The sequence below is a fragment of the Symphalangus syndactylus genome, chromosome 18 (assembly GCF_028878055.3).
Source record: "Symphalangus syndactylus isolate Jambi chromosome 18, NHGRI_mSymSyn1-v2.1_pri, whole genome shotgun sequence".
NCBI classification, from domain to species: Eukaryota; Metazoa; Chordata; class Mammalia; order Primates; family Hylobatidae; genus Symphalangus; species Symphalangus syndactylus.
Window position 1 is genome coordinate 66,763,048 of NC_072440.2, and position 20,867 is coordinate 66,783,914.

Here is a 20,867-nt window from a genome sequence, read left to right on the forward strand (position 1 = left end):
TTGGCAAAGTGCTGGGATTACAGGCATGAGCCACAATGCCAGGCCTACAGTATTTTTTAATTTCTGCAGAATTGTGGTCTAGGGAACAAGAACAGCACCCATGGTGGTGGATTTAAGAATCAAAGGCACTCCCACACCCTATTAGTCTCATAGGATGAGGGTGGGGGTTTGCTCCAGACTCAGCGGTATCAGCCAAGGCAAAGAACTACCTTTGGACAGGGAAAGGGACTAATGAGAACAAACATTTCCATGGAGTCTGGAGATCAATATCCTGGAAGTAGGGTGTTTACAGATGAATATGAAAAGTGGCTCGTACCAGTTAGCTAGCAAGCGCAGTTTCAGTTCCTCCTGGGTCTCTGAAGACAACAGCCTATACTGACCAACCCCATCTTTATCCTAAGTATGCTTAGTGACTACAGAATTCAGCGCTCACTGTATAAGGCACATAATATAATGCACATTTCATGGATGTATCTCAAGTGCACAGAAATTCCTAAATACGAGCCACAGTACCCAGAGCAGAGTGCTAGGAAACAGCAGACCTTCACTGACTACCAATTAATTCACTGGACTCCAAGAGCTCCAAACTCAGCACTCTTACCTAATTTTAGTGCAAGTGATATACAGGAAAACACAACGGGCTCACAATGGGCTGATATGGGCATGGAGTGTCTCAACTCATAAGTGATGTGGTGAGAGGGTCTATTATTATCTCCATTTTGTAGTTGAAGAAATGGAGCCTCAGAGACTAATCCTTGGAGATCAAAAAGCTAAGCAGCCAGGCGTGGTGGCCTGCGCTTGTAGTCTCAACTACTGAGGAGGACGAAGTGAGAGGATCCCTGGAGCCCAGGAGTTCAAGACCAGCCTAAGCAGCATAGCAAGACCCTCTTAATTAAAAAAAAAAAAAAAAAAAAGCAAGCTGATGAGATCATTTAAAACCCAGCCTGCCTTAATCCAAACTCTACTCTTTTACACTACATAATGTGACTTCAAATACTTTTTCATCAAAACGTTTTCATGTGAAATCAAGGTGAGATAATTGAATGAAATAATTTTTTAATTGTGGCAAATACATATAAATATTGCCATCGTGACATTTAATACATTCACGATGTTGTATAACTATCACCATTATTTGGATCCAAAACATTTTCATCACCCCAACAGGAAATCCCAGACTGATTAAACAGTCACTCCCCACTCTGAATCCCTGGCAACCACTAATCTCTATATTATATATTTACCTATTCTGGACATTTCATATAAATAAGATCTTATGATTTGTATTTGACCCACTATGTCTGGCTTCTCTCACTTAACATGTGTTCAAGATTCATCTATGCTGTAGCATGTGTTAATATTTCATTCTTCTTTATGGCAGAATAATACTACATTGTATGGATATACATTTTATTTATACTTTAGCTGACAGACATTTGTTATTTGTGTTATCCTACTTTTTAGCTAATATGAATAATGCTGTCAAGAATATGGGGTAGGCCTGTAATCAGCACTTTGGGAGGCCAAGGTGGGCAGATCACTTAAGGCCAGGAGTTCGAGACCAGCCTGGCCAATGTGGTGAAACTGCATCGCTACTAAAAATACAAAAATTAGCAGGGTAAGGTGGCGCACACCTATAATCCCAGCTACTCGTCAGGCTGAGGGACGAGAATCGCTTGAACCTGGGAGGTGGAGGTTGCAGTGAGCCATGTTCGAGATCGCAGCACTGCATTCCAGTCTGGGCGACAGAGCAAGACTCTGTCTCAAAAAATACATAAATAAATAAAATAAAGAATATGGAACCAGTTGCGGTGGCTCACGCCTGTAATCCCAGCACTTTGGGAGGCCAAGGCGGGCGGATCACCTGAGGTCAGAAGTTCAAGACCAGCCTGGCCAACATGGTGAAACCCTGTCTCTACTAAAAACACAAAAAAATTAGCTGGGCGTGGTAGTGGGCACCTGTAATCTCAGCTACTTGGGAGGCTGAGGAAGGAGAATTGCTTGAACCCAGGAGGCAGAGGTTGCAGTGGGCCGAGATCACACCATTATACTCCAGCCTGGGCAACAAGAACAAAACTCTGTCTCAAAAAAAAAAAAAAAAAAAAAACATAGGCTAGGCACTGTAGCTCATGTCTGTAATCTCAGCACATTGGGAGGCCAAGGTGGGAAGATCACTTAAGCTCAGGAGTTCGAGATCAGCCTGGATAACATAGTGAGACCTCATTTCCACCAAAAAAAAAAAAAATTGGCCAGGCATAGTGGCACATGCCTGTAGTCCTAGCTACTACAGGAGGCTGAGGAGGGAGGATGGCTTGAGCCCAGGTGATCAAGGCTGCAGTGAGCTATGATTGCGCCACCACACTCTAGCCTGGGCAACATAGCGAGACTCTGTCTCAAAAAAAAAAAAAAAAAACCAGTCATCCTAGTGGGTGTGAAGTGGCATTTCACTGTGGTATTAGTTTGCATTTTCCTAATGACTAATGATCTTGAGCATCTTTTCATGTACTTGTTGGACATTCATATATATTCTTTAGAGAAATGTCTATTCAAGTCCTTTGTCCATTTGTTTTTTTTAATTTAATTATTTTTTAATTTTTATGGGTACATAGTAGGTGTTTATATCTGTGGGGTACATGAGATGTTTTGACACAGGCATGTAATGTGAAATAATCACATCATGGAGAATGGGGCAGCCTTTGCCCATTTGTCAATTAGGGTTTTTTTCTTTTCGTTCTTGAGTTATAGAAGTTCTACATATTTTCTGGATACCAGACTTTTATCAGAGGATAATTTGCAAATATTTTCTCCCATTCTGTGGGTTGTCTTCTTTTTTTTTTTTTAAGAGACAGGGTCTTGCTCTGTCTGTCACCCAGGTTGGAGTGCAGTGGTACAATCATACTGTAGCCTCAAATTCCTGTGATCAAGGGATCCTCTCGCCTCAGCCTCTTGAGTAGCTGAGACTACAGGCATTTGCTAATGCAGCCAGCTAATTTTTTTCTATTTTTATTTTTGTAGAGACAGGGTCTCGTTTTGTTGTCTGGGTTACTCGAACTTTTGGCTTCACGTGATTCTCCCACCTCAGCCTCCCAAAGTGCTGGGATTAAAGGTGTGAGCCAGCATGTCTGGCCTCTTCACTTTCTTGATAATGTCCGTTGATGCACAGCAGTTTTTTTGTTTTTTTTTTGAGGCGGAGTTGCGCTCTGTCACCCAGGCTGGAATGCAGTGGCGCGACCTCAGCTCACCGCAAGGTCCGCCTCCTGGGTTCAGGCCATTCTCCTGCCCCAGCCTCCTGAGTAACTGGGACTACAGGCGCCCGCCACCACGCCCGGCTAAATGTTTTGTATTTTTAGTAGAGATGGGGTTTCACTGTGTTAGCCAGGATGGTCTCGATCTCCTGACCCCGTGATCCGTCCACCTCGGCCTCCCAAAGTGCTGGGATTACAGGCGTGAGTGAGCCACCGCGTCCAGCCAAAAGTTTTTAATTTTGAAGTCTGATTCAACTGCTTTTAATTTGGATGTTGTGCTTTTGGTGTTATATCTAAGAAACCACTGCCAAATTCAAGGTTATATGAATTTCCCAGCCAGGCATGGTGGTTCTATCTGTAATCCTAGCAATTTGGGAGACCAAGGTGGGTGACCGCTTGAGCTCAGGGGTTTGAGACCAGCCTGGGAAACATGGCAAAACCCCGTCTCTAGAAAAAAATACAAAAAATTAGCTAGGTGTGGTAGCAAATGCCTGTAGTCTCAGCTACTAAGGCTAAGGCAGGAGAATCACTTGAGCCCAGGAGGCCAAAGCTGCAGTGAGCCATGATCTCTCCATTGCACCCTAGCCTGGGTGACAGTGAGACCCTGCCTCAAAAAAAAAAAAAAAAAAAAAAATTATAAAACTTTTTAGGCTGGGCACGGTGGCTCACATCTGTAATCCCAACACTTTGGGAGGCCGAGGCAGGCGGATCACCAGAGGTTAGGAGTTCAAGACCAGCCTGGCCAACATGGTAAAACTCTGTCTCTAGTAAAAATTCAAAAAATTAGCTAGGCATGGTAGTGAGCACCTGTAATCCCAGCTACTCAGGAGGGTGAGGCAAGAGAACTGAACAGGTGGAGAACTGAGGCAGGTGGGAGAATCACGTGAAAACAAAAGTTAAAGATTAGCCCGGGCAACAAAACGAGACCCTGTCTCTACAAAAATAAAAACAAAAATTTTAGCTGACTGTGTTGGCAAATGCCTATCGTCCCAACCACTCAAGAAGCTGAGGCAAGAGGATCCCTTGAGCACAGGAATTTGAGGTTACAGTATGATTGTACCACTGCACTCCAACCTGGGTGACAGGACAGAGCAAAACCCTGTCTCTTAAAAAAAAAATTCAACTCCTTTTTTCAGGTTGTTTGAACCTGGGAGGCGGAGGTTGCAGTGAGCTGACATCACACCACTGCACTCCAGCCTGGGCAACAGAGTGAGACTCCGTCTCAAAAAGAATAAATAAAACAAATAAAAATAAAACTTTTAAAAATAAGGAAAATCCTTTTTTTTTTTTTTTTTTTTAGCCACCACACCCAGCTAACTTTTTGTATTTTTTGTGGAAAGAAAGTTTTGCCATATTGCCGGGGCTGGTCTGGAATTCCTGGGCTCATGCAATCTGCCCACTTCCGCCACCCATGAGCCACCACATCTGGCTCAGTTTTATAATTTAAGCTCTTTATTTATTTACTTATGAGATGGAGTCTCACTCTGTTGCTCAGGCTGGAGTACAGTGGCATAATCTTGGCTCACTGCAACCTCCACCTCCCAGGTTCAAGCGATTCTCCTGTCTCAGCCTCCTGAGTAGTGGGATTACAGGCACCAACCACCACGGCTGGCTAATTTTTGTATTTTTAGTAGAGACAGGGTTTCATCACGTTGGCCAGACTGGTCTCAAACTCCTGATCCGCCCACCTGGGCCTCCCAAAGTGCTGAGATTACAGGTATGGGCCACCGCACCCAGCCGACTTTAGCTCTTATATTTAAGTCTTTGATTCATTTTGGTTACATTTCATATATAATTTGAGGTGAGGGTCCAAATTCATTCTTTTCCATATGGACATTCAGTTGTTCCAGAATAATTTGTTGAAGAGAATATTCTTTCTCTCATTAAATGAACTTGATGCCCTTGTCTAAAATCAACTGACCATAGATGTACGGGTTGGTTTCAATTCAATTCCATTGATCTATATATCTTTTTTTTTTTTTTTTTTTTTTTTTTTTTTTTTTTTTTTTATTATACTTTAGGGTTTTAGGGTACATGTGCACAATGTGCAGGTTTGTTACATATGTATCCATGTGCCATGTTGATTTCCTGCACCCATTAACTCGTCATTTAGCATTAGGTGTATCTCCTAATGCTGTCCCTCCCCCCACCCCACAACAGTCCCCAGAGCGTGATGTTCCCCTTCCTGTGTCCATGAGTTCTCATTGTTCAATTCCCATCTATGAGTGAGAACATGCGGTGTTTGGTTTTTTGTCCTTGCGATAGTTTACTGAGAATGATGTTTTCCAGTTTCATCCATGTCCCTACAAAGGACACGAACTCATCATTTTTTATGGCTGCATAGTATTCCATGGTGTATATGTGCCACATTTTCTTAATCCAGTCTATCGTTGTTGGACATTTGGGTTGGTTCCAACTCTTTGCTATTGTGAATAGTGCCGCAATAAACATACGTGTGCATGTGTCTTTATAGCAGCATGATTTATAGTCCTTTGGGTATATACCCAGTAATGGGATGGCTGGGTCAAATGGTATTTCTAGTTCGAGATCCCTGAGGAATCGCCACACTGACTTCCACAATGGTTGAACTAGTTTACAGTCCCACCAACAGTGTAAAAGTGTTCCTATTTCTCCACATCCTCTCCAGCACCTGTTGTTTCCTGATTTTTTAATGATGGCCATTCTAACTGGTGTGAGATGGTATCTCACCATTGATCTATATATCTATCCTTATGCCAATATCACACTATTCTGATGATTGAGGGTTTTAGTTAAGTTTTGAAGTTAGGAAGTGAGAGTCCTCCAACTTCATTCCCCTTTTACAAGATTGTTTTGGCTATTCAGGATCCCTTGCAATTCCACATGAATTTTAGGATCAGCAAAAAAAAAAAAAAAAAAAAAAAAAGGCACTGGTATTTTGATAGGAACTGCATTAACCTGTAAACTGCTCTGGGTAGTATTGCCAAATTCACAATATTAAGTCTTTCAACCTGTGAACACAGGTTATCTTACTATTTACTTAGGTCTTCATTAACTCCTTTCATAGTGTTTTACAGATTTTAGTAGACCAGTCTTACAGCTCCCAGGGTAAAGTATTCTAAGTATTAGTATTCTAAGTATTTTATTCTTTCATATTGCTTATCGCTGGTATATAGAACTATAATCGATTTTGTGTGTTGACTGGGTATCCTGAAACTTTGCTGAATGCATTAGCTCTAATACTTTGTGGATTTTGAGGATTTTCTACATATAGGATCACATCTGTGAATAGAAATAGTTTTACTTATTTTTCGATTTGGATGCCTTTTATTTCTTTTGCTTGCCTAGGTGGTCTGTCTAGAACTTCTGGTTAGCATAATGCTGAATACCAGTGGCAAAAGTAAGCATACTTACCTTGTTACTGATCTTGGGGTAAAGTTTTCAGTCTTTTACCATTGAGTGTGATGTTAGCTTTGTGTTTTTCATAAATTCTCATAAATTGAGATTATTAGGGTAATTTAAATCTGGGGTCTGGGTTTTAGCTAAAATAGCTCAATTTAGGGCAATTTAATAAAAACAGTGCATTTTAAAAATCTGTATTGAGTAATGTTTACATAATAAGACTTAGTGTGTAAGAAGAAATGTACCTTCCACTTGGTAAATAGATCAGCAAGGAAACCATTCACAGCTTTCTCAAAATACAAATCCCCTGAAAAGAAACAATGAAAAGAGGATGAGAACATGGGAACAATCTTTATTTCTTGCTTGCAATTTCTTCTCTAAGTAAATTCTTCTTTAAGCAATTCCCTAAGTAAATTGCTTGCAATTTCTTCTATAAGAAAGGGGACCAAAAAGAAGGTGTATTTTGTACATCCTTTTTTTTTTTTTTTTTGAGATGGAGTCTCGCTTTGTCTCCCAGGCTGGAATGCAGTAGCATGATACTGGCTCACTGCAACCTCTGCCGCCCGGGTTCAAGTGATTCTCCTGCCTCAGCCTCCCGAGTAGCTGGGATTACAGGCGCCCGCCACTACGCCTAGCTAATTTTTGTATTTTTAGTGGTACAAGGTTTCCCGATGTTGGTCAGGCTGGTCTCCAACTCCTGACCTCAGGTGATCCGCCCGCCTCAGCCTCCCAAAGTGCTAGGATTACAGGCATGAACCACTGTGCCCGGTCTGTTTTGTACATCTTAAAACAAGATCATAAAAGCCAGCTGTACAAAGTGGTTTCATTCTCAACTTTCTAAGAAGCCAAGTTTATTTATTTATTTATTTTTTGAAGCCAAATTTAATATCTGCCTCACTACTAAGAGGCTATGGCTTCAACATAAAATGCAGTTTGAAAAAAATTTGATTATTGAAAAAAGCAGTGTATCTTCAGAATGAGAAAACACTCTACCCTCCAAATATGATTATTCTCACAATGATATTTAAAGTTTGTTAGAAGATGATGTGGGGGACCCTGGGCATTCATGAATTAGCATTTGCAGTTTCAGAAAATTCTCCCCTTAGCAGTTACAATCAGCACTTAGACACAGTACCATAAATATCAAAATCCCACATTTCACAGCTCATCTGAATAAATATGTAAACCATAGCCGACGTAGAACGAAACACCACCTGAAATAAAAACACAATTGTATTAAAAAGCAATGCCATATAGAGTTTCAGTTCTGTAAGATGAAAAAGTTCTGAAGATCTGCTTCACAACAGTATAAATGTCCTTAACACTACTGAACTATACACTTAAAAATGGTTAAGATGGTAAATTTCATGATAGGCTTTTTAACCACAATTTTTTTTTAAAGCAATGATAAAAGAATCTTGCAATGTTAGACTTCTTTTTTTCCTTTGTTTTGAGACAGGATCTCACTCTTGCCGCCCAGGCTGGAGTGCAGTGACACAATCACAGCTCACTGCAGCCTCAAACTCCCAGGATGAAACGATTCTCCCACTTCAGCCTCTCAAGTGGCTGAGACTATGGGAGTGCACCACCAGGCCACAAAATTTTTGTCATTTTTTGTAGAGAGGGGGTGTCCCTACGTTGCCCAAAGTAGTTTCAAACTCCTGGGCTCAAGCAATCCTCACACTGTGTCCGGAGGTGGTTCCTTCCGGTGGGTTCTTGGTCTCACTGACTTCAAGAATGAATCTGCAGACCTTCGTGGTGAGTGTTACAGCTCTTAAAGGTGGCACGGACCACCTTTGCTCACCAACAGTGAGCAGCAGCAAGATATATTATGAAGAGCAAAAGAACAAGGCTTCCATGTGGAAGGGGACCCGGGTTGCCGCTGCTGGCTGGGGTGGCCAGCTTTTATTCCCTTATTTGTCCCCACCTATGTGCTGCTGATTGGTCCATTTTACAGAGGGCTGATTGGTCCATTTTACAGAGTGCTGATTGGTGCATTTACAACCCTTTAGCTAGACACAGAGCGCTGATTGGTGCATTTACATTCCTCTAGCTAGACAGAAAAGTTCTCCAAGTCCCCACTCAACCCAGGAAGTCCAGCTGGCTTCACCTCTCACCACCTTTGCCTCCCAAGTGTTGGGATTATAAGCATGAGCCACAGCTCGGGGCCATGACTTGGGACTTCTAAAAACAAACTTCATCCAAGCATTCTTTGTTTCATTTAAATAGTCACTGAGCTTTTACTCTGAGCTCTGTTTCAGAGACAGTGAAAATAAGATCTGGTCCCTACCCTCTAGGAGCTTACAGTACAAGATAAAAACATGCAAAACATTGCAACATATACAAAGGTTCTGTGAAGATTTACACATGAAACGCAGGAGAAAGGGCAGTGAATCTACCTGGGAAAGTTATGGAAATCTCATTACGGAGACAGAACTTGGGCTAAGATGTGCCAGGTGATGAGTTGCCAGTTTAATAAATTATAATTCACATTGTACTTCCACTACACTCAGACTGCCTCAAGGAAAAGCGTAAGTGGTTTTCTAGCCCTGTATGCTATACCACAGAGCCTTTCCTCCACAAGCCTCTAATGAAGTTTAGAGGGAACGTAAAATGTAAATCTCTAACACTCCTTTAGTTCATTAGAGACCTGCTCCCTAAAGACTGAAGCTCCTGGCCGGGCACGATGGCTGACGCCTGTAATCCCAGCACTTTGGGAGGCTGAGGTGGGTGGATCACCTGAGGTCAGGAGTTGGAGACCAGTCTGGCCAACATGGCGAAACCCCGTCTCTACTAAAATACAAAAATTAGCCAGGCATGGTGGTGAGCGCCTGTAATCCCAGCTACTGGGGAGGCTGAGGCAGGACAATCGCTTCAATCCAGGAGGCTGAGGTTGTAGTGAGCCAAGATCGCACCACTGCACTCCAGCCTGGGCAACAGAGTGAGACTACGTCTCAAAAAAAAAAATTTTTTTCAGAGAAATGAACAGAAATATAGGCTATATTGTCTAAATGTTATAATAATAAATATGCAAGGTTCTTTTTTTTTTTTGAGACGGAGTCTCGCTCTGTCGCCCAGGCCGGAGTGCAGTGGCGCAGTCTCGGCTCACTGCAAGCTCCGCCTCCCGGGTTCATGCCATTCTCCCGTCTCAGCCTCTCCGAGTAGCTGGGACTACAGGCGCCCGCCACCACGCCCGGCTAATTTTTTTTTGTAGTTTTAGTAGAGACGGGGTTTCACCGTGGTCTCGATCTCCTGACCTCGTGATCCGCCCGCCTCGGCCTCCCAAAGTGCTGGGATTACAAGCGTGAGCCACCGCGCCCGGCCGCAAGGTTCTTAATAATTAAAGTTGTTTTTGTCTGTCTGTTTGTAGAGACAAGGTCTCACTCTGTCTCCCAGGTAGGAGTGCAGTGGCACCATCATAGCTCACTGCAATATCAAACACCTGGGCTCAAGTGATCATCCTGCCTCAGCCTCCCAAGTAGCTGAGATTACAGGTGTGGGCCACTACCCCTGGCTAAATTTTTCTTTTTAGAAATGGGGTCTCCCTCTGTTACCCAGGCTGGTCTCAATCTCCTGGGCTCAAGCAATCCCCCCACCTTGGCCTCCGAAAGTCCTGGGATTACAGGCGTGAGCCACCATGTCCAGCCCCATCTTACTTAATATTTTTTTGGCCAGGCGTGGTGGCTCACGCCTGTGACCCCAACATTTTGGGAGGCTGATGTGGGCGGATCACTTGAAGTCAGGAGTTTGAGACCAGCCTGGCCAACATGGTGGAACCCCGTCTCTACTAAAAATATAAAAAGTCAGGTGTGGTGGCAAGTGCCTGTAGTCCCAGCTAGTCAGGAGGCTGAGGCAAGAGAATCACTTCAACCCGTGAGGTGGAGGTTGTAATGAACCGAGATCGCGCCACTGCCCTCCAGCCTGGGCAACACTGAGAGACTCCATCTCAATAAATAATAATAATAATAAATAAAATAAATAAAAATAAACTCATGTTTTTCTGATGGGTGCGGTGGCAGGTGCCTGTAATCCCAGATACTGAAACAGGACTGCTGGAGCCCAGGAAGGACCCCTGAATAACACAAGACCCCCATCTCAAAAATAATTAATTAAATGGAAAACCTGAAAGTCTTGTTTCTCTAATCAGATAATAAGTTCTTTGTTTTTGTTTTTGTTTCTGATTTTTTGAGACGGAGTTTCGCTCTTGTTGCCCAGGCTGGAGTGCAATGGCGTGATCTTGGCTCACCCAACCTCCGCCTCCGGGGTTCAAGCGATTCTCTTGCCTCAGCCTCCCAAGTAGCTGGGATTACAGGCATGCACCACCAAGCCTGGTTAATTTTGTATTTTTAGTAGAGACGGGGTTTCTCCATGTTGGTCAGGTTGGTCTCAAACTCCCGACATCAGGTGAACCGCCCACCTCGGCCTCCCAAAGTGCTGGGATTATAGGCGTGAGCCACCGCGCCCGGCCCAGATGATGAATTCTTGAGGCAGGGGAGCCTATCTAATATTTCACTCCACCAACATTTGAGAGACTACTAGGTGCCAGTAGACATGCCAGAGAACTTTGGCATATAAAGGTTAAAGATGCAGTCCTTGCTCTGAGGGCACACACAGTCCAGTGACAAGGCACACAAGCAAGCTTGCCTACTGCAGTGTGGGAACTGCTAATGAGTGCACAGATTCAGGGTGCCATGGAGGTACTTCCAGCCTGATGGACCAGGAAGGCTCTCCAGAAGCAGGGAATCCTGAGACTAGAGCTGAGACCTGGATGAGTGGCTTGGGAAGGGGAAAGGCAGGGTCTAGGCACCCCAGTCTACAGAGGGCAGCATGTGCAAGGTGGCAAAAGAGAAGGTGGCATGTTGGGGAACAATGAGTGGTTTGCATGGCGAGGACCCTGGGGGGCAGTGGGGAACAACACATGGGAGAAGTGATGAAGAGAACTCCAGACTCAATTGCTTCCAGTGATTCCTCCACTCAGGCGTCCAAAAGACTTCTCCCAAACGGCGCTTCCTAATCTCCCCAATCTGCTTGTTCCCCGTCTTCCCCATCTCATAAATGGCACCACCATCTATCTAGCTCTTCAGTCCTTCTCTTTCCTTCACTCCTCACATCCAATCTATGAGCAAGTTCTGTGGACCGTATCCAGAAATGTGTCTCATACCTGCCCACATCCTTCCATTGTTATAGCTCTCACTTTAGTCCACACCATTTTCTTGCTAGACTACAGCGGGCCTCCTAACTCACTTATCTGCTTTTACTCTTGACCCTGGAAATAACTCTCTATACCAGAGCCAGAAGGGCTGCAGCACTTAATGCTAAATGCCTATCCATTCTTCCCTTCTTCTGATTCTACTCTGGAAGGCAAGAGACCTAACCAAAAGACAAAACTTCCCAGCCTCCTCAGCAGCTACAAGTGACTAAAATCTGGCCATTAAGATTTAAATGGAAGTGTTGTGTCCATAAAGGAAGCTGACTTGGTGGGAAGGTACACCTCTCTTGTCTCTCTTCCCTTCCTCTCTCCTCTGCCTGGAATATGGAGGTGATTATATCAGCTCTAGGTGGATCATGGAAGCCCTACCCTGAGGATAGCAGAACAATAAGACACAAGGACACCAATAATAGTGACACTATTGTACCAACCATGAATTACATACCCATGATTTCTTTTACATGACAGGGAAAAGTTGACCTTTGGCCATTAGAGCTGGTGATTTGGAGGGTTTTATTCAACAAAACACAACTGAATGAGTAGTGAGCTCTTAAAAGCATAATTCAAGTATCACTCTCCCACTTAAAACCCATCAATGGATTCTAATTCTCCTTAGAAAAACTCTAAACTGTTTCTAACCACCTTGAAGGCCCTGCATGAACTGGCTGGAACCTGCCTATCTCCTCACCAACATCATTCTCCCTACCTGTCTGCAATACTTCCACCACACTGACTTCTGAAAATTGTTTCCTCTGCCTGGAATACTCTTCACCCCAGCATTTATAAACTAGGTAAGTCTCACTTTTCAGATACCTTTGCAGGAAAGCAAAGGCACGATTATGGTGAGTACTCTGGCAATTAATTGGGTCATGTGTATACACACACGCACAAACATACATGTATTTACAAACAATGTAAATACATCCAATATAAACAACAGGAAATTATAAAAATGAAGTTCATGGAATGGTTCCCTCTAAGGATACACTGGGTGTCAACCAAGGGTGATTTTACCTTTCAGGGGACATTTGGCATGTCTGGAGAAATTTCTGGCTGTCATAACTTGTAGATTTGTAGGGTGAAGGGTGGTAGGTGATACTGGCATCTAGTGAGTAGAGGCCAGGGATGCTGCTAAACATCCCACAATGCACAAGACAACCCCCATAATATATTAACATTTTGTGCCAGATAACTCTTCACTCTGGAGGCCTGCTCTGGACGTGTAGCATGTTTAGCAGGATTCTCACTAGATGCCAATGGCAGGACTCCTCAGTGTGACAACCAAATATGTCTTTAGACATTGTCAAAAGACCCCTGAAGGGAGCAAAATCACCCCTGGTTGAAAACCACTGCTCTCAGAGAAGGCACGGAGATGGGAACGAGAAAAGGTAGATATATAGTTTTACCAGCATGGGTAACATTCATTGGCAAAGGTCTCCCTTCATGTTTATGACATGATCTTCCATGGGGCTTAACTTTTGCTATGTATGAGTGGGCATGGCATTCTGCAGGCCAGATACTCTAGCTCTCTGTTTGACATTAAACAGACCCTTCAGAAGAAAATGAAGATCAACTCCAAACTGGAGAAATCCAACTGTAAAACAGTTTCAGGAGAACTTGATATTACTAGTTCCATGTGGGCGAACAGTAGCAGTCAAGAGCTTAGCAGATTTTTGTTTGTTTGTGTTTTTTGTTTGTTTTTGAGATGGGGTCTTGCTCTGTTGCCCAGGCTGGAGTGCAGTGATGCAATCATGACCCACTGCAGCTTCGAACTCCTGGGATCCGGTAATTCTTCCACCTCAGCTTCCTGAATAGCTGGGACCAGAGGCACCTATCACCATGCCTGGCTAATTTTTGTACAGGTGGGTCTCTCCATGTTGCCCAGGCTTGTCTTGACCTCCTGAGATAAAGCAATCTGCCCACCTTGGTGTCCTGCCCCGCCCTTGTTTTATTTTTGATTTTAGGACTTAGCCATAATGGGATGGAGAAATAAAACCGAAAAAGCATTTTATAAATCTTACCCTGGTATCTTCACTGATGTAACCACACATGACCTTCTCATTCTTAACCCACAGCTCACCAGCCTGTGCTCTGAAAGAATACACACACAAGTTATTACAAGTCTTACATGAAACCAATACATGCCTGGTGTGGTAGCTCGCGCCTGTAATCCCAGCACTTTGGGAAGCCAAGGCAGGCGAATTAGCTCAGGTCAGGACTTCGAGACCAGCCTGGACAACATGGTGAAACCCCATCTATACTAAAAATCTAAAATTTAGCTGGGCATGGTGACACATGCCTGTAGTCCCAGCTACTCAGGAGGCTAAGGCAGGAGAATCGCTTGAAGTCATGAGGCGGAGGTTGTAGTGAGCCAACATCATGCCACTACACTCCATCCTGGGCAACAGAGTGAGACGCTGTCTCAAAAAATAAAAATAAGACAAACCAAGAAGAATTAGGGGCAACTTCAGGTGGCTCTGCTATTTATACTCAAATGGCCTGACTGGTTACAGATTTCCAGAGAACTCCATGAGCAGATTATCCAATATAAGGAACTCTCATACTATACTGAACATGAACAGGAGCTCTTAATCTGGGAGCCCACATATAGGTCTAAAGAAGGGCTTCTTGGCCGGGTGTGGTGGCTGGTGGCTCACACCTGTAATCCCAGCACTTTGGGAGGCCACAGAGGGCAGATCATGAGGTCAGGAGTTCGAGACCAGCCTGACCAACATGGTGAAACCATGTCTCTACTAAAAAAAAAAAAAAAAAATTAGCTGGGTATGGTGGCAAGCGCCTGTAATCTCAGCTACTCAGGACGCTGAGGCAAGAGAATCGCTTGAACCCAGGAGGTGGAAGTTGCAGTGAGCCGAGATTGCGCCACTGCACTCCAGCCTGGGTGACAGAGCAAGACTCTGTCTCAAAAAAAAAAAAAAAAAAAATTAGGGCCAAGTGCAGTGGCTCATGCCTGTAATCCCAACACACTGAGAGGCTGAGGTGGGTGAATCACCTGAGGTCAGGAGTTCAAGACCACCCTGGCCAACATGGCGAAACCCCGTCCCTGCTAAAAATACAAAAATTAGCCAGGCATGGTGGCACGTGTAGTCCCAGCTACTTAGGGAGGCTTAGGCAGAAGAATCGTTTGAACCAAGGAGGCGGAGGTTTCAGTGAGCCAAGATCGCACCACTGCACTCCAGCCTGGGCAACAGAGCGAGACTCTGTCTCAAAAAATAATAATAATAATAAATTAATTAATAGCAACTTGGTATTACATTTTTGGGATTGATGTTTTTTCCTCCATGCATTTTTGAGGGCAAGAAGTAGATAGTACGAGAATGAGTGCAGTGGCTCATGCCTGTAATCCCAGCACTTTGGGAGGCCAAGGCAGGTGGATCACCTGAGGTCAGGAGTTCAAGACCAGCCTGGCCAATATGGTGAAACCCCATCTCTACTAAAAATACAAAAAAATTAAACGGGTGTGGTAGTGGGTACCTATAATCTCAGCTTCTCAGGAAGCTGAGGCAGAATCACTTGAACCCGGGAGGCGAAGTTGCAGTGAGCCGAGATCGTGCCATTGCACTCCAGCCTGGACAACAAGAGCAAAACTCAGTCTCAAAAAAAAAAAAAAGTTAATAATACAGTAGAAAAAGCAAAGCGTGGCTTTCAGACCTGACCAGCCTGAAAAGAAACTGGTCTAGGCAAGAATCCCAGCTGAGTGTCACTTACTAGGTGAATGGCCATAGTAAATTCATGAGGTTCAGTGGCATTATCTTTAAAAATGAGACAATGGGCTGGGCGTGGTAACTCACACCTATAATCGCAACACTTTAGAAGGCCAAGGTTGGCAGATCACTTGAGCCCAGGAGCTTGAGACCAGCCTAGGTAGCACAGTCGCTACAAAAAATACAAAAAATTAGGCAGGTGTGGTGGCACATGCTGTAGTCCCAGCTACCTAGGAGGCTGAGGTAGGAGGATCACTTACGCCTCAGAGGTCAAGGCTGTAGTGAGCTGTGATCGCACCACTGCACTCCAGTCTGGGCAACAGAGTGAGACTGTCGCAAAAAACAAAACAAAAAAACAAACTAAACAAAAGGGACAATGAAGCCTACGCCTTACAGAGCTGTTTATACTTTTTTTTTTTTTTATTTTTGAGACGTAGGCTTGCTCTGTCACCCAGTCTGGAGTGCAGTGGCGCGATCTCAGCTCACTGCAACCTCTGACTCCCTGGTTCAAGCAATTCTCCTGCCTCAGCCTCCCGAGTAGCTGGGATTACAGGCACGCGCCACCATGCCCAGCTAATTTTTTACATTTTTAGTAGAGACAAGGTTTCACCATGTTGGCCAGGATGGTCTCAATCTCCTGACCTCGTGATCTGCCCGCCTCAGCCTCCCAAACTGCTGGGTTTACAGGCATGAGCCACTGCGCCCAACCTTCTACAGAGCTGTTTTCAAATTAAACCAGATAATGTGCAGAAGCCATTCAGGATACTATGAGGATAGGAGGTGCTCAATTAGTTTACTATCAAGAACTAGAACTACAGCAGGTATTAACACAAAATGCTATCCTGGAGAGATAGTGGTAGCTGTTAGCTGAGAACCGTGTAATCAATCATCCCTCAACCAACCACCTCAAGCCCTTATCTTCTACCACTTTCACTCTTTCTCCCAACCTGCCTCAACTAAGCAATCAATCCTCATAAAAAAGGAAGACAAAGGCTAGGTGCAGTGGCTCACACCTATAATCCCAACACTTTGGGAGGCCGAGGTGGGTAGATCACGAAGTCAGGAGTTTGAGACCAGTCTGGCCAACATGGTGAAACTCTGTCTCTACTAAAAATACAAAATTTAGCCAGGCGTGGTGGCGGGCGCCTGTAATCCCAGCTACTCGGGAGGCTGAGGCAGGAGAATTGCTTGAACCTGGGAGGCAGAGGTTGCAGTGAGCTCAGATCGTGCCACTGCACTTCAGCCTGGGCAACAAGAGTAAAACTCTGTCTCAAAAAAAAAAACAAACAAACAAAAAAACAAAAGAAAGGAAGACAAAATCAGATAAAAGCCAGGAAAATGCTGTGTACCATGAGTCATAGCTCAGGCTACCTAGGAAATGCTAGACAATCAATCAATCCCTCTGGGTCTACCCCATGCCAAAATGAAGAAGGCTGGACCAGACCCATGGCTTATACCAAGTGGGATGCTTTTTCATACTCCTTTGCCCAGTTACGTCTGTGAATGAACAAGTGTAACAAGCCTGACCTGAGAAGAGACTTATATTTCTTTAATATTATAATAAGGAGGTCAGGCACGGTGGCTCATGCCTGTAATCCTAGCACCTCGGGGAGGCCGAGGTGGGTGGATCACAAGGTCAAGATATCGAGACAATCCTGGCCAACGTGGTGAAACCCCGTATCTACTATCTTGCTATGTTGCCCAGGGTGGCCTCAAATTCTTGGGCTTGAGTGATTCTCCCACCTCAGACTCCCAAGTAGGTGAAACTACAGGCATAAGCAGCCACACTTAGCTAATTTTTTTTGTATTTTTAGTAAAGACGGGGTTTCACCATGTTGTCTAGACTGGTCTTGAACTCCCAGACTCAAGCAATCTGCCCACTTAAGCCTCCCAAAGTGCTGGGATTACAGGCATGAGCCACCGCACCCAGCCAGCTCTGCTTATAATCGTCAGAACCCCACATTCACAGGACCTCTAAAACAAGCTTGGTGTGGCCGGAGGTGGTGGCTCACGCCTGTAATCCCATCACTTTGGGAGGCCGAGGCAGGCAGATTACCTGAGGTCGGGAGTTCAAGACCAGCCTGAAAAACATGGTGAAACCCCACCTCTACTAAAAACACAAAATTAGCCAGGCATGGTGGCAGGTGCCTGTGATCCCAGCTACTTGAGAAGCTGAGGCAGGAGAACTGCTTGAGCCTGGGAGGCAGAGGTTGCAGAGCCGAGATCACACCACTGCACTCCAGCCTAGGTGACAGAGTGAGACTCGTCTCCAAAAAAAAAAAAAAAAAAAAGTTACAATGTGATCCAACAGGCTAGGGTTTAAGGTCATTATTTTTTAAAAGCAAAATGTTAGTCAATAGGAGATAAGATTTTGCTACTATATATATACATATTTTAATGTTGTTGTTGTTGTTTTGTTTTGTTTTTTTGAGACAGGGTTTCGTTCTTATTGCCCAGGGTGGAGTGCAATGGCACGATCTCGGCTCACCACAACCTCTGCCTCCTAGGTTCAAGCAATTCTCCTGACTCAGCCTCCCAAGTAACTAGGATTACAGGAGCCTGCCATCATGCCTGGCTAATTTTGTATTTTTAGTAGAGACGGGGTTTCACCGTGTTCACCAGGCTGGTCACGAACTCCTGACCTCAGGTAATCTGCCTGCCTCGGCCTCCCAAAGTGCTGGGATTACAGGCGTGAGCCACCACACCCAGCTCATGTGTTCTTAACTATGTAACTATTACCAGATTGAAAGTTAAATTGCAGGGAAATTATCTGACCATTTATAATGACTTTAACTATACAAATGACTATACTTTATTTTTCTCATAGGAGGCCCAAAGCATCTTTTTTCTCAAGCATTCACGAACTCAGCAAAAGAAAGTAACCTTTGATCCAGTGTAGAAATACTGTAAGTCTTCTGGAGAAAAGACAGAAGACTGTAGTTTACATTTAACCATGCCTGAGCCAAATATCAGGACAGAGCTTTAAAAGTCTAAAAGAGGCCAGCTGCGGTGGTTCATGCCTGTAATCTCAGCACTCTAGGGGGCTGAGCCAAGAGGATTGTTTGAGCCCAGGAGTTGGAAATCAGCCTGAGCAAGCATAGTGAGACCCCGTCTCTACCAAAACGAAAAAAAAAAAACAAAGAGCCAGGCGTGCTGGTGCACACTTGTAGTCCTAGCTACTCAGGAGGCTGAGGTGGGAGTATTGCTTGGGCCTAGGAAGTTGAGGCTGTAGTGAGGCATGATGGCACAACCGCATTCTAGCCTGGGCGACAGAGGAAGCCCATCTCAGAAATAAATAAATAAAAATAAAGTTAAAAACTGACAATCTGTCAGGGTTTTCTTTTCTCCATCTAGAACTGTGTGTATGAGGGTATTTACATAGAGAAACAAAGAACTTAAAAAAGAAAGAGATCAGCCGGGCCTGGTGGCTCACATCTGTAATCTCATCACTTTCGGAGGCCAAGGTGTGCAGATCACTTGAGGCCGGGAGTTTGACACCAGCCTGGCCAACATGGCGAGACTCCGTGTCTACGAAAAAAAAACAAAAATTAGCTGGGCATGGTGGTGCTTGCCAGTAGTCCCAGCTATTCAGGTGGCTGAGGTAGGAGAATCACTTGAACCCTGGAGGCAGAGGTTGCAGTGGGGAGAGATCATGCTACTACACTCCAGCCTAGGCAACAGAGCAAGACTCTGTCTCAAAAATAATACATATATCATATATATATATATAATTTAAAAATAAAAGAGGAAGCAATAGAAAAAAAAATGAGAGAGATCTGAATAGGTTTCCAAACCGAGGCTGGCAAACTACATAAAGCCTTCAAGCCAATTCTCGCCTATCTCCTGTTTTCGTATGGCTCACAACGAACAATGGCTGTTACATTTTTAAATGGTCGAAACACACAAACACACAGAATATGCAATAGACCTGAGATCTATTGTTACTCACAAAGTCTAAAACATTTATTAACTAGTCTTTGACAGAATATTCTAAACCAACTACTCCATTTTGCAGATGTGAAGACTAAGGGTTTACTGGAGTTACCCAGCATCACTCGAACCACTAATCACAGTGATGGCTAAACACTGGCTCTGCAGATACAGATCCAGGCTTCCTGACCCTGGATACCCATCTAGTAGAGATCTGCTGATATTGGAGGCATACCTAGGTTGCATTTTTTGTGCTGCTTGAGATTTAGTCACTTCTTCGGTTGTGCTTTAGTTGCTTGGATTTTTTAAAGAACACTGACTCGCTAACAAATTTGTTTGTTTTCAAAGATGGGGTCTTACTCTGTTGCCCAGGCTGGAGTGCAATAATGCAATAATAGCTCACTGCAGCCTCGACCTGTGCTTCAGGGCTCCTCCCACCTGTTTTCCAGGTACCTCAAACTAGAGGAGCCCTGACACCAACCCCCGTTCTTTATTTTATTGTTATTTTAGACAGAGTCTGACTCTGTCACCCAGGCTACAGGGCAGCAGAACGATCAAGGCTCACTACAGCCTTGAACCTCCCTGGATTTAGGTGATCCTTCCAATTCAGCCTCCCAAGTAACTGGGACTACAGGCGCCACCATGCCCAGCTAATTTTTGTATTTTTTTCTAGGGATGGGGTTTCAGCATATTGCCAGGTTGGTCTTCAACTCCCAGGCTCAACCAAACTACCCACCTCAGCCTCCCAAAGTGCTGGGATTACAGGCATGAGCCACTGCACCTAGCCATAATTTTGTGTGTGTGTCTGTGTGTGTGTGGTGTGTGTGTATGTGTGTGTGTGTGACGGAGTCTTGCTCTGTCACCAGGCTAGAGTGCAGTGGTGTGAGCTGGGCTCACTGCAACCTCTGACTCCCTGGTTCAAGCAATTCTCCTGCCTCAGCCTCCCGAGTAGCCGGGATTACAGGCATGGGCCACCACACCCAGCTGATTTTTGTATTTTTAGTAGAGACAGGGTTTCACCATGTTACCCAGGATGGTCTCAATCTCCTGATCTCGTGATCTGCCTGCCTCAGCCTCCCAAAGTGCTGGGATTACAGGCGTGAGCCATCACATCCAGCAATTTTTTTAAAATTATTATTTCTGTAGAGATGAGGTCTTGCTTTGTTGTCCAGGCTGGTCTTGAATTCCTGGCCTCAAGTGATCCTCACGCCATAGCCATTTTACTTGGCTCCCCTCCAGCAATTTTCAAAACATCCTTTTTGGGGGGAAAGAATGAGCCTTTATCCTTTCTTTCTTTTTAGGATCAGTATTTCATTCTGGTCAAATAGCCCTAGTTGATGATGAAAAATTATTTACAAAAGGATTCTAGCTAATAAATGT

The 20,867-nt window shown here is 44.3% G+C and overlaps 1 protein-coding gene across 40 annotated transcripts in view; it reads right to left on the reverse strand.

The window, feature by feature from the left end:
- DEPDC5 (DEP domain containing 5, GATOR1 subcomplex subunit) overlaps positions 1-20,867 on the reverse strand; it is a 178,989-nt gene that overhangs the window by 139,715 nt on the left and 18,407 nt on the right. For all 40 annotated transcript variants that reach the window (XR_010117147.1, XR_010117142.1, XR_010117141.1 and 37 more), the window contains 3 exons: positions 13,857-13,926; positions 7,762-7,840; positions 6,872-6,933 (listed from right to left, as the gene is read on the reverse strand). Coding sequence is in view for 31 of the 40 variants with exons in the window: in XM_063623482.1 (XP_063479552.1) it covers positions 6,872-6,933; positions 7,762-7,840; positions 13,857-13,926 (211 nt within the window). In the remaining 9 variants the exon portion in view is untranslated. The remainder of the gene's footprint in view (positions 1-6,871; positions 6,934-7,761; positions 7,841-13,856; positions 13,927-20,867) is intronic.